At 41.1% G+C, this 15,534-nt stretch overlaps 1 protein-coding gene across 1 annotated transcript in view; it reads left to right on the top strand.

Annotated features, from left to right (window-relative positions):
* DNAH9 (dynein axonemal heavy chain 9) overlaps positions 1–15,534 on the top strand; it is a 450,622-nt gene that overhangs the window by 65,735 nt on the left and 369,353 nt on the right. Inside the window, exons 11-14 of the mRNA XM_012555448.1 lie at positions 3,742–3,868; positions 8,230–8,485; positions 8,747–8,988; positions 13,419–13,554. Coding sequence (XP_012410902.1) covers positions 3,742–3,868; positions 8,230–8,485; positions 8,747–8,988; positions 13,419–13,554 — 761 coding nt within the window. The remainder of the gene's footprint in view (positions 1–3,741; positions 3,869–8,229; positions 8,486–8,746; positions 8,989–13,418; positions 13,555–15,534) is intronic.

Raw genomic sequence — 15,534 nt, 5'->3', positions numbered from 1 at the left:
CTGGCCTAAAGGAGACTGGAGAAACTCCGAAAGTATGGCCCCCAGACACCCTTTTAGCTCAGTGGTGAAGTTATCTCCGAGGTTCACCGTTCAGCCTGGGAGTGGACAGCCCCGTAAAACCAAATGAGACTAACGAGGTACAGTAGTCCAGTGACAAGGGCTGGAAGGCAGAAGGGGATAGGGAAGCTCGTGATAGGGAACCCAAGGTTGAGTAAGGATATTGTTGATGTGTTGTGAGATTGTTAACCATTGTCATAGGGCAACATTTGTAACTGTTAAATGAGAAACTATTTTGTTCTGTAAGCCTTCATCTTAAGTGAGAATAACAGCACAATTGGAAGAGCGTAGTCAACGTCACTGAACTGTGTATGTAGAAATTTTTGAAATGGTGTGTCTTTGGCTATGTGTATTTTCACCAAGAAAAAAGGTTGAGAAGTTAGAGGGTTGATATGTTGTCGGGTTGTTAACCAATGTCATACAACAATGTGTGTACTTCTGTTTCATGAGAAACTATTTGTTCTGTAACTCTTCACCTGAAGTACCAAAAAAAAAAGACTTCACCAAAAGAGTAAAAAGACAGCCTGCAGACTGGGAAAAAATTTTTGTCTATGACAAATCTGATCAGTGCCTAATTCCTAAAATCTACAAGATACTGCAAAACCTCAACAGCAAAAAGCAAGCCAGTTAAAAAATGGGCAAAGGATATGAACAAGTACTTTGCCACAGAAGATATGCAGGCAGCTAACAGACACATGAAGAAATGCTCACGATCATTAGCCGTCAGAGAAATGCAGATGAAAACTACAATGAGATGTCATCTTACCCCAACAAGAGTAGCATGAATCCAGAAAACACAAAATAATAAATGCTGGAGAGGTTGTGGAGAGACTGGAACACTTATACATTGTTGGTGGGAATGTAAAATTATACAATCACTTTGGAAATCGATTTGGAGCTTCCTTAAAAAGCTAGAAATAGAAGTACCATACGATCCAGCTATCCTGCTGTTTGTAATATATCCTAGAGAAATAAGAGCTGTCACACGAATAGATGTATACACACCCCTGTTCATTGCAGCACTGTTCACAATAGCAAAAAGATGGAAACAACCTAGGTGCCCATCAATGGACGAATGGATAAACAAATTATGCTATATCCACACAGTGGAATACTAGGCAACGATAAAGAACTATGATGAAGCCATGAAACATAACATGGAGGAATCTGGAGGGCATTATGCAGAGTGAATTTAGTCAGTCCAGAAGGACAAATATTGTATAAGATCACTATTATAAGAACTCAAGAAAAGGTTAAAACACAGAAGAAAATATTCTTTGATGGTTACGAGGGTAGGGAGGGAGGGTGAGGGTTATTTACTAACTAGATAGTAGATAAGAATTATCTTAGGTGAAGGGAAGGACAGCACACACTACAGGGGAAGTCAGCACAACTGGACTAAACCAAAGCTAAGAAGTTTCCTGAACACAATCAAACACTTAGAGGGACAGAGTAGCAGGGGTAGGGGTCTGGGGACCATGCTTTCAGGGGACATCTAGGTCAACTGGCATAACAAAGCTTATTAAGAAAATGTTCTGCATCATACTTTGGTGAGTGGCGACTGGGGTCTTAAAAACTTACAAGCAGTCATCTAAGATACATCAGTTGGTTTCAACCACCTGGAGTAAAGGAGAATGAAGAACACTAAAGACACAGGGGAAGTATTAGCCCTAGAGAGAGAAAGGGCCACATAAACCAGAGACTTCATCAGCCTGAGACCAGAAGAACTAGATTGTGCCCAGCTACCACTAATGACCGCCCTGATAGGGAACACAACAGAGAGTCCCTGATGGAGCAGGAGAAAGGTGGGGTGCAGAACTCAAATTCTAGTAAGAAGACCAGACTTAATGGTCTGAATAAGACTGGAGGAACCCAGAAAGCATGGCCCCCGGATTCTATATCAGCCCAGAACTAAAATAATTTCCCGAAGCCAATTCTTCAGACAAGGATTGGACTGGTCTGTGGGTCATAAAGTGGTACTCGTAAGGAGTGTGCCTCTTAGCTCAAGAAGATACAAGAGACTAAATGGGCAGCTTCTGTCCAGAGGTGAGGGGGGAAGGCAGAGAGGGTCAGGAGCTGGTTAAATGGACATCGGGAATTGGGTGGAAAGGAGGAGTGTGCTGTCACAGTATGGGGAGAGCAATTAGGGTCACATAACAATGTATGTGTAAATTTTTGTGTGGGAGACTAACTTGAAATGTAAACTTCATTTAAACTACAACAATAAAGAAAAAGAAAAGAAAAGATGCATTGCCTTTGGCAAATCTGCTGCAAAAATCTCTTTGAAGTGTTGAAAAGCAAAGATGAGACCTTGAAGAGTAAGGTGAGCCTTACCCAAGCCATGATGTTTTCAGTCGCCTCATATACGTGTGAAAGCTGGACAGTGAATAAGGAAGACTGAAGAAGAATTGACCCCTTTGAATTGTGGTGCTGAAGAAGAATATTGAATATACCATGGACTGCCAAAAGAATGAACATATCTGTCTTTGAAGAAGTACGACCAGAGTGCTCCTTAGAAGCAAGGATGGCAAGACTACGTGTCACATACTTTGGATGTGTTATCAGGAGGGATCAGTCCTTGGAGAGGGACATCATGCTTGGTAAAGTAGAGGGTCAGCAAAAAAGAAGAAGACCCGCAATGAGACGGATTGATGCAGTGGCTGGAACAATAGGCTTAAGTATAACAATGATTGTGAAGATGGCGCAGAACCGTGCAGTGTTCCGTTCTGTTGTACATAGGGTGTCTGTGAGTTGAATCCAACTCGATGGCCCCTAACAACAACAACATCCTCCCCTGCCATTCAATGCCTTATACCCTGTCCATCTCTCTAGGATTGTACTTGTTGTATTTCATTATGATTATCAGCTTATCTGTGGTCTCCATCGTTAGCTGCATTCACCATGAGGCATTTATTCATCATTTAATCATCCCTCCCCCATGCAGCACATAGTAGGAATTCAGTCAGTGTGTAATGACTGAATGGATGAATATCCTTGAGCTACGTGAAGATTAGGGGGAAACAAAGCTTACCCAGTAATTTCTTCTAACTTTTACTGAGGCTAATTGCAACTTCCCTTTATACGCCGAAAAGACCCCGTGGCATCTCCCTTCCTACTGTCCTCTGAGTGAAGTTCTGGCACCTTAGAAATAAATGGTCACCTGCAGGAGCTGCCATTGCTGGCTGGCTCATTGACTTTGACCTGAGAATATAGTCAGGTATTTTACTAATAGTATCTTCAAGGGCAGTGGTGGTTCAGTGGTTGAATTCTTGCCTTCCACGTGTTTAACACCTGGGTTCAATTGCAAGCCAACGCACCGCATGCATAGCCACTACCTATCTGTCAGTGGAAGCTTGCATGTTTCTTTGATGCTGAGCAGGTTTCAGCAGAGCTTCCAGACTAAGACCGATTAGGAAGAAAGACCTGGCGATCTACTTCTAAAACTCAGCCAATGAAATCCGTATGGATTACAATAGTCCACTGTCATAGTGCCTGCAGGTAATGCACGACTGGGCAGCGTTTTGTTCCGTTGTGAATGGGATCGCCATGAGTTGGGGGCTGACTTGACAGCAGCTAACACAACAACCAATAGTATAAGCATTTCTTGTTATAGAGTATTATGAGGAGTTGGGAAGTTGGGAGGGTACTTACTAGGCATTGGGGTGTTGTCTTCAATCCTCACAGGTATGAGACAAGACTTTATGAAAACTGGTGTCAGACAGTATCAGAGAAGTCACAGTACAATCTTTCCCAGCCACTTCTGAAACGGGACCCAGAGACAAAGCAAATCACTGTCAACTTTAACCCACAGGTAAGTCGGGTGGCAGGACCTCATTTTGGGGTTCCTGAAGAGTTTCGTTTAACTCTGCTGATTTCAGAGGCAATAAGGTGTTTTTGTTCTGCCTTTTTTTTAAGAATATGTGAAAGATGCGTAGAAGAATTTGCACCCCGAATTACTCCTGTGGGGTGAATTCTGAGGTCTAGTGCATTCATAAGTTGTCAGGGCTGGAGACGAATGTGAGCATAGACAGCTGTTTCATAGACAACTACAAAATGCTTTCATTTTCCACAGCAAAGTATCACTGACCACTTAGTACCAAACCTAGTCCAATGGGCCTGTACTGAAAACATACTAAATGTAAAGGCCATGGACACCAGAGGACCAAGAAGTGTCAGACCTGGGTCCTGCCCTCAAGGAACCCAAAATCTAGTTGGGAAGCTAGAACCTAAACATGCAAACATGTGTCTTCATTAGATTGTTGTTGTTACTTGCCATTGAGTCATCTCCCACTCATCCCAACCCCATGTACAACAGAATGATGTGCTCCCTGGTCCCATGCCATCCTCATGATTGCTGGCGTGCTTGAGTCCGTTGTTGCCTTCCAAACTAGGGGGCTCATTTCCATCATTATATTGAACGATATTCTGTTGTGATCCATGGGATTTACATTGGATAAATTCTGGAAGTAGATCACAAGGCCTTTCTTCCTAGTCTTAGTGTGTAAGCTCTGCTAAAACCTGTCCAACATGGGTGACCCTGCTGGTATTTGAAATACTGGTGGCATAGCTTCATAGCATCACAGCGAGATGCAGGCCACCACAGTACAGCAAACTGACAGACAAGTGGTGGCTTTATTAGATAGCATATGATAAATCCCAAAGGAGTAACTTTGGAAATAAGACTCTAGATCAGTGGCTCTCAACTAGAGGTGATTTTGTTCCCCTGGAGATATTTTTGGCTGTTGAGAATGGGATGGGGTGACACTAACATATAGTAGGTAGAAACCAGGGTTGCTGCTAAACTTCCTGCAGTGCACCGGACAGCCCCCACGATAAAGAATTATTCAGCCCCAAATTTCAACAGTGCCAAGGGTGAGAAACCATACTCTAGGGAGTCACACGGATGGAAGCTCCATGTGGACTGTAGTGGCCACGAAGAGCTTACTGCTGAGAAAATGATGACTGTTTGTCGTCTTTAGCTGAGATCATTTAGCTAAAAAAGTGCATTGGCTACACTGAGCTGAAAGCAGTCACCTACTTCTGCCTTGTGGCATGTTCTCCAGAAATGCACCACAAAACAGAGCTGGAAACCAAGCTGATGGCATATTGGTGACAGCATATTGGTGCCTTTTGAGAAAACTGCAGTTAGGTAGAACATCAGGTCCACCAGGAATCAAAGTCAACAAAAGGAGTTGGAGGATCCATCTCTTCATGTTGGCAGAACATGGGTCTGTCTTTAACTCACTGGAACAATTTCATTAGCACTTACCGTAAGCAATATTGACTATCTGGATTACTAAAGAGAAGAATATCTGAATTACCAAGTAGGCCACAGTCTAGGTGATATAATTGCAGTAATCAAGTCCTTGGTGTAAGGCGGTATGGAAGATGGACCACTCCTTCATACACTCCAAGTAGCACATAGTGAGTGCTTTATAAATGTTTGTAGGTTATAGATTGTAGGAGTCCCTGGGTGGTGCAAACAGTTAACAAGCTTGGCTGCTAACCAGAAGGCTGGAAGTTTGAGTCTACCCAGAGGTACATCGGAAGAAAGGCCTGGTGATCTACTTGTGAAAAATCAGCCATTGAAAGCCCTATGGAGCACAGTTCTAGTCTGACAAACATCGGGTTGCCATGAGTCGGAGTCAACACTATGGTGACTGGTAGGTGACAGAAGAGAAAGGAGGGAGAAGAAAGGAATGGGAGATGAAAAGTAAGAGAGAGGGGATAAGTACCTAAACCATAATACGAGTTGGGGAGGGAACAGCTACAAATACGACAAGGCAGAGGAGCTATAAACATGCCAACATCCAACTTCAAGCAGTGTGGGCAATAATTGTGCTGTTGCAGTGAATGCTAGCATGCACATCAGTCTAGACGGACATGAGCGGAGATTTGCCTCTCGGGGGGCAGGATAAGAGTTGTATGGATTAAAAATTTTTTTATTTAAATTTATGTCAATTATTTCTTTAAATTATTTTAAATGCCCTATTGGGCATTTAAATTATTTTCCAGTTTTATCAGTTGGTATTTCATTGATTCTACAATGAACTTTTTTTTTTTAACATCTTAAAGAACCAAACGAGTTGTCGTTGACCCCAACTCGTAATGACCCCATGCATGCCAGAGTAGAACTGTGCTCCACAGGGTTTTTAATGCAGCGTTTTTGGAAGTAGATCATCAGGCCTTTCATCTGAGGTGCTTCTGGGTGGACTCGAACCTCCAACCTTTTGGTTGGCAGCTGAGTGTGTTAACAATTTGCATCACCCAGGGACTCCTTTTGAATCTTAACATCTCTGAAATTCAGTCATATCTTATAATCTATAGTTTATATATAATTTTTTTAAATCTATAGTGAGCCACATTTTTTTCCTTTTTCCTTAGTGATACATAAAATAATAGTAAATTTTACAATTGATGACGTCTTAAATTGGATAAAATATGGTGTGACTAACATACAGTAAACATCCTTAGTTCTATTATTGCATCCATTCTCGATTATTTCTTTAGGATAAATGCCTAGAAATGGAATTGCTGGTTAAGAGGTATTCACATATTGAGGCTTTTCATGTATGTTACCAACTTGTTCTTCAGAAAGATGGCATGCAGTCGTTCTGCGAGCAAGATATGATAGTGTTCATTTCTCAAATCATCTCTAGCTTGATATACTGAAAAAAACTCTATTTTTTAAAATTTGCCTTTATTTGATTACTAGTAAAGTTGAACTTCTTCATGTGTTTATTCCTGTTTATATTTATTCTATAAGTTGTTTTTTTATGTCCTCTACTCACTTTCTACTGGAGGTGCTCTCTTTTCCTATGTATTTGTTAGAACATTTGTGAAATATTTTTCAGGTATTAAGAAGCCTTCAAATGTTTTCACCCATTTGTCCTTTTACAGTATTTATGATTGTTATATATATCATCTTTTATGTAAATTTTTGCTATCTTGCTCTTTGTGGTTTTATGCTTGGAAAGGTCTTTTCCACCTCAAAATCATATGAATAGCCACGCATTATTTTCTTTTAATTTTTTGTTTTCACTTTTTACATTTAAATGTTTAACATCCATCTTGTGTTCATTTCAAAGTAAATTAGGGGACTAAGTTCATTTCCCCCCCGAATGGTTAGCACTTGTCTTAACCCTGACAAGGGAAGAACTGGCCCAACGCCATTGGAAGGACAGCTAGGAATTCCAGTAGTCAGCTTCCATTACCTTTGTTTTTGTTGTGTTTACCTAAGCCAGGTGCTTTTTAGAAGAGAGTCTAATTGAAAGGAGTCGGAAAATGATTGTTTTTCGGTAGGCCACATCCTAAGCATAATATCACGAAAAACTCTTTTCTTCTTGTCAGGTTATCTTCATATGGTGGGGTGGGAGGAAGGGAATACTCTATGGCTTTGCACCTGTCTTGTCACCTATACACATCAGTCCTCACAGCTTTGGTATAAACACAACAGTAAAGAAGCAAGGGAATAAAGAAGAGGATGCCTAGAAACCACATCAGAGGCCTCTGTTGTTTCATTGGACCATGTCTTCTTGTTTTCTCATTTCTGTGGTTGCCACCAGACTCAGGGCCCCACACAAGTTCAGTGAGGTCTGGGTGACTTCCATTTCCTGACCTCCTACTCCATGAAAACACAAAGAAAGGCCAGCCCAGGGTAGCAGATATTGTGGGATATTTCAAATGATTATATTTGACAACTAAATGTGGAAGATGACCTTCCTTGGAAATAATACCAGAAGTCTAAATTCGAGGCATCTCATGAATGTTTTGGCCCAGGCCAGATGATCTTCCTCCCTTCAGACCACACCCCTCAGTAGGTACTGGCTGGGTCAGCATGAGCCCATCACTTCATCAGCCACATGCCAGAAGTATAGAAGGCAGAGCCCTCCCCTACTGTCACTGCTGTCTCCATTCTCTGGGGTCCCTCTTCTTGCTCTCCATTGTGATTTGCAGATTTGGTAAAGCTTGCTGCTTTCTGAGTCATCTTCTCCCTGCCTGGTACGCCAGTTTTCCTTCTCGGAGCTTAGGTTTAAGGGACTTGCAGGAGCAGAGGTTAAGAAGGGACCCAGAAGGGATTTGGGGCCCCTTGGGCTTTTCGAGTCATTGACCGATGTTACAGATTTTCACTGTCACTGAACTACAGCCACGTGTGTTGATTCTTTCCTCCAGCTGATTTCAGTGCTGAAAGAAATGAGTTATCTTGAGCCCAGGCAGATGAAGCACATCCCTGAGATAGCAGCAGCCATGTTCTCCTCCAGGGAATTCTATCGGCAACTGGTGGCTAATTTGGAGTTGATGGCAAACTGGTACAACAAGATTCTGAGAACCCTGCTAGAGGTGGAGTTTCCATTAGTGGAGGATGAGCTGCAGGATATCGATCACCGCCTGAGAGCTGCAGAGGAGACGCTGAACTGGAAAACAGAAGGTAACAGTGCCTTGCCTGGATTTGGGGAGAAATATTGTGTTAAGGGTCTAATAAAGTTGATAAAATTTAAAAAATTAAAAAAAAAAACAGCCACTGTGGAGTCGATTACAACTCATGGTGACTCATGTCAGAGTAGAACTGTGCTCCACAGTAAATGTCTTATAAAACCTACAAGTATTGAATTGCTCTTTCACAGCAACTAGACTGTTAGCTATGCCACTATAAGCTATTTAAATTAATTATCTTTCTTTTCGGGAGCAGGCATTTGGGATTATGTCATTCAAGTCACCAATAGTATTCATGATCTTGAACAAAGAATTCAGAAAACTAAAGACAATGTGGAAGAGATTCAAAGCATCATGAAAACGTGGGTGTCACCAATATTTAAGAGAAGAGATGGGAAAAAAGAATGTCTTCTCTCTCTGGATGATCAGCATGATCGTATGGAAAAATATTACAATCTCATCAAAGAATCGGGCCTTAAGATTCATGCCCTTGTCCAGGTATAACCTCTTCTTAGACACATACCGTGAATATAGGGAAAGCATCGAGAAGTGTGTTTGGGCACAACAGTGATTTGGAAATGAGAAGAATCAATAAGTGCTGTGTCTTCTGTAGGCAGGGCTGTAAGTTTATGTCGATAGCAAAAGAACTAAAGATAATAGATTATTGTTATTGTTGGGTCCCGCTAAGTCGATTCCTACTCACAGCAACCCCATGTGACAGAGTAGAGCTGCCTCATAGGGTTTTCTTGGCTGTAATCTTTATGGAAGCAGATCTCTAGGTCTGTTTCTCACAGAGCCTGCTGGGTGGGTTCCAACCACCAACCTTTTGGTTAGCAGCCCAGCACTCAATGGGTATGCCACCAGAGCGCCTAAAGATAATAGAGTGAAAAGTCATATTCTGGCATCAGTGTGTCAAAATTAATATTCTCTTAATGGTGACACCTCTTAGTTTTCACATGACTTCAGTCCCACACCAGACCCCAAGTGGATGGAAGGGAATGCCAAGGACAGAGTCCTAAGTTATCCACTGAACTACTTACCCCACCCCCAGCTCTCCCACACAACCTAGTGTGGTCCCCCAGCATTATCCTCATAATCTCGCTCTACAGAGCCTGAAGAGATGAAGGGTTACCATGGCATCCCTAGCTGTCCTGGGTAAGGGGAAGAACAAATGCAGAGGGCTGTACATCAGGCAGTAAGGCTCTTCCCTGCATTGTGGGCAGGTCAGACTCATGTCCCATCATCAAAGGCTAAAGTTCCATCGTGGGAAAAGAAAAAGGCTATTCGTGCCCACTAGCCCTGACCCTACTGAAGTAGCCATAGGGCAGCATCTGAGAGGTTAATCTCATGCACAAAGTAATGAATCACAATTGTTATCTATAGTTTGAAGTTCAATAAAAGTGTTGAGCCTTAAGCACTGATGATGATCAGAAGTTAAGTAAGGGGGATGATTACTGAAATCATGGATTTGAAAGATAAAGAGTTGATAAAGGCTTGATTTATGTTTGACCCCTTCTACTCCAAAATCCAGTAATTCAGTGGGCCTCGTGTAGAGCCTAGACATCCATCCATCCGTCCGTCCGTCCATCCATCCATCCATCCATCCATCCATCCATCATCCATTAGCTATGTTTCCAAAACTGTCCTAGACACTATAGTGAATACCAAGGAAATGCAAGATATGTTGTTGTCATGTGCTGTTGAGTCACTTCCAACTCCTACTTTTAAGTAAAAGAGAATCAAGAGGCAAGAAACTACTTAGGATTTTGAAAGTTGAAAAATTATCTACCTATCCATCTATCTATCTTATCTGCCTACCTAACCTACCTACCTGCCTATCCATCTATGTATCTCTGTTATCTATCTAATGACAAATTCTCAAAACTATGCACGTGAAAGTTGTAATGAGAGAAAATTCAGAGAATTCAGTTGCCTAATCAGTGAGAAAAAAGCAGTGACCTGGAAAAAATATGTATGCTGTAACATTTTAGTTGTCCAGAGGTCAAGTAGGAAATAATCAAAACTAGCCTTAAGCCAAAATAATTGTCATTAAGTGTTGCTCTAAAAGCACAGACACTTTAGTAATAACTCCTATCGGAACATCATAATAGTAGCTCACATTTGTTTACGGTCTACCATCTGCCAAGCACTCTGCCAAGCACTATTCTAAGCACTGTGCATGTATTAGTTCATTTGATCCTGATAAAAATTATAGGCACTCTCATTCCCATTTTATTGATGAAGAAACCAAGGCACGGAGGGGTAAAATTAATTGCCTAATGTTCTACAGCTTGGTTTTTTTAAGTGGTGTATACTCAGTAATTTTCTGTGTCACTAGATATCCTTCTATAATATCATGCATAACATTTAATTATATGGATACACTATGACTTGACTAACTCATTCCATTATTGGATATTTAGGTAGAGCTGGTTATTCATTTATTAAATGAAGTATATATGCAGACAGTACAATGTACAGACATTAAGTGTATATACAGTTCAATGGGTTTTGACAAATATATACTCATATAACTACCACGATGATTAAAACACAGAACACCATAATCACCCTAGAAAGCTACCTCGTAAAACTTTCTAATCAAGTCACCCCATCCTGCCACCAATCCTGGACAATCACTGATTGGATCTTGTAACTATAGGGTAGGTTTGTCTTTACTAGAATTTCATATAAAGGGAATTATGTAGTATGTACTCTTTTGAGTCTACCTTTTTTTTTTTTTTTTTTTTACTTAACATAATGTTTTTGAGAGTCATCCATGTTGTTACATCTATTAGGAGTTTCTTTCTTTTTATTGCTGAGTACTGTTCCATTGTATGACTATAACATAATTCATTCATCCATTCCCCCGTTGATAGTCTTTTTAGTTGTTTCTCATTTTTGGCTATTATAAATAAAGCTGTTCGGTACGTTTTTGTACAAGTCTTTCCATGGACACATGTTTTCATTTCTCTTGAGAATTGGTGGGTCATAGATACACATATGTTTAGTTTTATAAGTAATTGCCCAGCAGTTTTCCAAAATGGTTGTATAATTTTACGCTCCCACTAGCGATGTAATAGAGTTCAGGTGCTTCATCTCTTCATTGTATTTTGGTGTTGTCAGTCTTTTTAGTTTCAACCATTTTAGTGGGAGTGTGGTGGTTTTTCATTGAGGTTTTAATGTATCTGTATCTGATGACTTATAAAAGGTATTGTTTTGTTAATTTTATTTTTCAGCTAGTATATAAAAGTGCAATTGATTTTTGCATATTGATATTATAGTCTATGAGCTTACTAAATTTATTAATTTGATAGTTATTTTGTAGATTTCTTATGATTATCTATCTATATAAACAATCATCTCATTTGCAAATAGAGACAGTTTTACTTCTTCCTTTCCAATCTTTATGTTTTCTACTTCTTTTTCTTGCCTTATTACTCTGGCTAGGACCTCTAGTACAGTGTTGACTAGAAGTTGTAAGAGTGCACACTCACGCCTCAATTCTAATCATACAGGGAAACCTTTAGTAATTCGCTATTAAGTTTAATGTTAGCTGTAAGTTTTTTGGATGTTCTTCATCAGGTTGAGGAAGTTTTCTTCTCTTTCTAGCTGGCTAAGAGTTTTTATTATAAATGGCTGTTGAATTTTATAAAATTATTTTTCTGTACGTCCAATGTTCATTGCTGTGTCTTGGTTAAGATCAGAAACCCAAGCTATTTATTCTCACCAAACAGAGAATTCAAACAAATGTGTTTCTTAGATGACAGTAGATTTGAAATAGTAAATAAAGGTGGAAGGTGTAGATAGCTATATTGATAGCCTGACAATAGGGAGAGAGAGAAAAGCTATACAAAACAGTCATAAAAACTAAAAGTTATTTGATGTAGAGGCAAACGGATATATACGTTTCAATGACACCTGAAAGTAGCTCTGTATTGTCACTGTGCTGTGATTTGCATGATGATGAAAAATCATTAACGAAAAAAATCATTAAGAAAAATCTTAAATCTGCTTAGGAAGGAAAGGAGTAAATAATGCATTTTAGAAATGTTTGAGTTCTGCCACTTAAAGGCAGGATCATGGTATTGTTTCAGTCCAGGGGCGCTATTTATAACACAGTGATGTTTCATAAAGGAGTAAATGTGAATTAACTAGAAAAGTTACTTCTGCAAGTTATTCCATTTTCTGAAGATACTATATAAAGGGAAAGTTACGGTTAAAAAGTCTTAATAATGAAAATGATTAGGAGTAAATGAGATGTCTAAATTTGCCAAAGCTGAGCATTTAGGCTCCCTCTTTTGAAGATCAAATCCTGTCACCATGGTGATGCTCCACCAGGTCAGGGACTGTATCCTCTAAAAGAGAAGGAGAGAAGGAGAAGAGAGAAAACATACGTTATTTGTTTATATGTGAGTATGTGTTTTCTAAATCACACTCAGTGTGATAAAGGCTTTTAGTTAATACTAAATGCCAACAGCGAAACACACCAGCTCACCTCTGAGGATTACCAGGAAATGCTTTACTTCTTTAAACCCCAAATTTATTAGAAACCTTGAATCATGCTATTCTGTTACCCTCAGTATTGTTCCCACTGCCCACCCTGACCTCCTCTCTGGCGCAGCTTCCTCTACAGTCCGTCAGTCAGAAGCACATGACAGTATGTCCATCTGCATTCCTTCTGAGAAGTAGACTGACCCCAAAATCCTCCCTCAAGGACAGGATGGGACCCCCTGTTCCCTACAGGGACTGTCTCTGTGTTCTTTCAATCAGTGGTTATACCCATTTCAACAGGATGGATTTGATATACATGTAGTAGCAAATTCTATACAAGAATGCTTTTTTTCCTTCGTGTTTTCATTCCCATTAATGATGACTAGGCCCATTCTTTCTCATTATTAAACATCCTTCTTTTCTTTCTTTTATAGGAAAACCTGGGTCTGTTTTCAGCAGACCCAACCTCCCATATCTGGAAGACCTATGTTAACTACATTGATGATATGTTGCTGGATGGATTCTTTTTTGCCATTGAGTGCTCCCTTAAGTATCTCCTGGAAAATACTGGTACATTCTACCTTATGAATGTGGGTTATTATTGGAAAGATAACAGTATCTGTTGAGTGAAACTAAAGTGCAATTGAGTGCTCTGTGACTTTCCCCAAAGCGTTGTATGGACAGGGACTTTTTGTGAATGATACACAGTAAAACAGCAAAAGTATTGCGTTTTTAAACTGCTCAAAGAGAAAAGACTTCTGACTTAAAAAAAAAAAGGTGATAAACAGGCTCTAAGATAATGAAGCCCATGGCAAATGCAAAAAAAGAAAAAGGCTAATTCAGTCTAAATCAAGCTTCGGTATAGAGGATTGACTAAGGTGGAGCCACAGGAAGCACAGTCAGTAATGGAAGCTTCATCTGGACACGACTCATGGCATTGGGGGTGGGAGCGTTCTGTGCCTTCAAGCTTCATGTACGTTTCCTCTGTAGCGTTTTGAGAACACAGGGAGGTTTGTGGTAGCCAGGCTAAGTGGAAGAAACAGAAGTTTTTTATGTAAAAAAGGGTGAGACAAGCAGCAGGGGAGGAGGTGGCTTTCAGAAGGAAAAGGAATGTCAAGAAGGGAATGGGCATTCTCTGAAGCTGTTAAACGATAATTAAGGGCTTTGAATCATGATGGGTAAGCTGGGGTAAAGTGCACAGAGTCAAAGATATCACGTGTTTGTTGTTAGCTGCCGCCAAGTCGGCACCTGACTCATGGTGACCCCCCTGCACAATGGGATTGTACCATTGTGATCCATAGGGTTTCATTGGCTGATTTTTTGGAAGTAGTTCCTAATCCGTCTTATTCTAGAAACTCTACTGAAACCACTTCAACACCAGAGCAACACATAAGCCTCCACTGACAGATGGGTGGTGGCTGTGCTTGAGGGCCATTGGCCAGGTCCCCTCTGTGGAAGGTGAGAATTCTACCACTGAACCACTGCTCCCCCCTCCCCCCCACACACACACACTCCAAAAATATACTAAGGGCTAAACTTGGCTAATGAGTGATGTGATGGAAAGGGGAGAAGAGTTCAGGACTTAAAGTTGAATTAAACGTTCACATTCTGATAAATTCTGAAGAGTTTAGCAAAGGCCATATTAGAGGAGTAGTCAAAATGGAAAGGCAGAGGTGAATATTTTGAAAGCAGAGGATGAAGGTGAGGTGAGAATTTAAGACATCAAGTTCAACCCAAGGAAATAAACCAGACGCAGAGTCAAAATAGGTAGGCAAAGGTCCAGATATCCAGCCCATAAAAGAGGGCACTGCAGAAACCTAAGGCTGGTAATGGAGAGGGGCAAGGCCCAGGGGCTGGTGTGACCAGATAGGTGGATGACCGAGGAGAGACTGGTCTTTGTTTGCAGGGTGCAAGGGTGCTCCAAATCAAGAGGATCTGCCCACAGGAACTTGGGCCTCCAGCATAGTCAGCAAGTTGGAGGATCATCTTCTAGAGCTTGGGGCAAGTAATGAGTGGGGCATAGAACACAAGCACTAAGACCTAAGCAGGTTCCTAGGAAATATCCATGGTGCTCACCAGAGCGAGTGGACCAACCTCTTCTGATGTTGGAAACCCCAGGCCCTCATCACTCAGCCCTCTTCTAGAGGATGCAGGAAGACGCTTCACCATACCTAGGTGCAGGCCATGCAGAGATGGCCCTTAAATTTGGTGACTCCACCCCTGACAGTGGCTCAGGCTCTGCTGACCTGGGCTGCCTGGTATGTCCCTTCTCCTGCTCTAGTGGAAAGGAGAGACTGAGAGCAGGGGGATGGGGATGGGGATGGGAGTATTTCTGCAATATTGCCCAAGTTCCTTTCCCTCCATGGAAATGTGAGCACGCTTTCCTCATGGTGAAGAGGTGTTTCAAGTTCTCCTTTGAGTGGACAGGAGCTGGGATTAGCAGCTGGCTGAGTTAAGGAGCTATAGTAACATGAAAAAGGCACTGGTTACTGAGGGAGGGTGCAGGAGCCTAGAGTAGCTTCTGAGAAGATGAAAGTCACTGTGACACTT

Source organism: Trichechus manatus, unplaced genomic scaffold (assembly GCF_000243295.1).
Source record: "Trichechus manatus latirostris isolate Lorelei unplaced genomic scaffold, TriManLat1.0 scaffold00040, whole genome shotgun sequence".
In the NCBI taxonomy this organism is placed as follows: Eukaryota; Metazoa; Chordata; class Mammalia; order Sirenia; family Trichechidae; genus Trichechus; species Trichechus manatus.
This window is presented reverse-complemented; position numbering and strand designations above follow the sequence as displayed.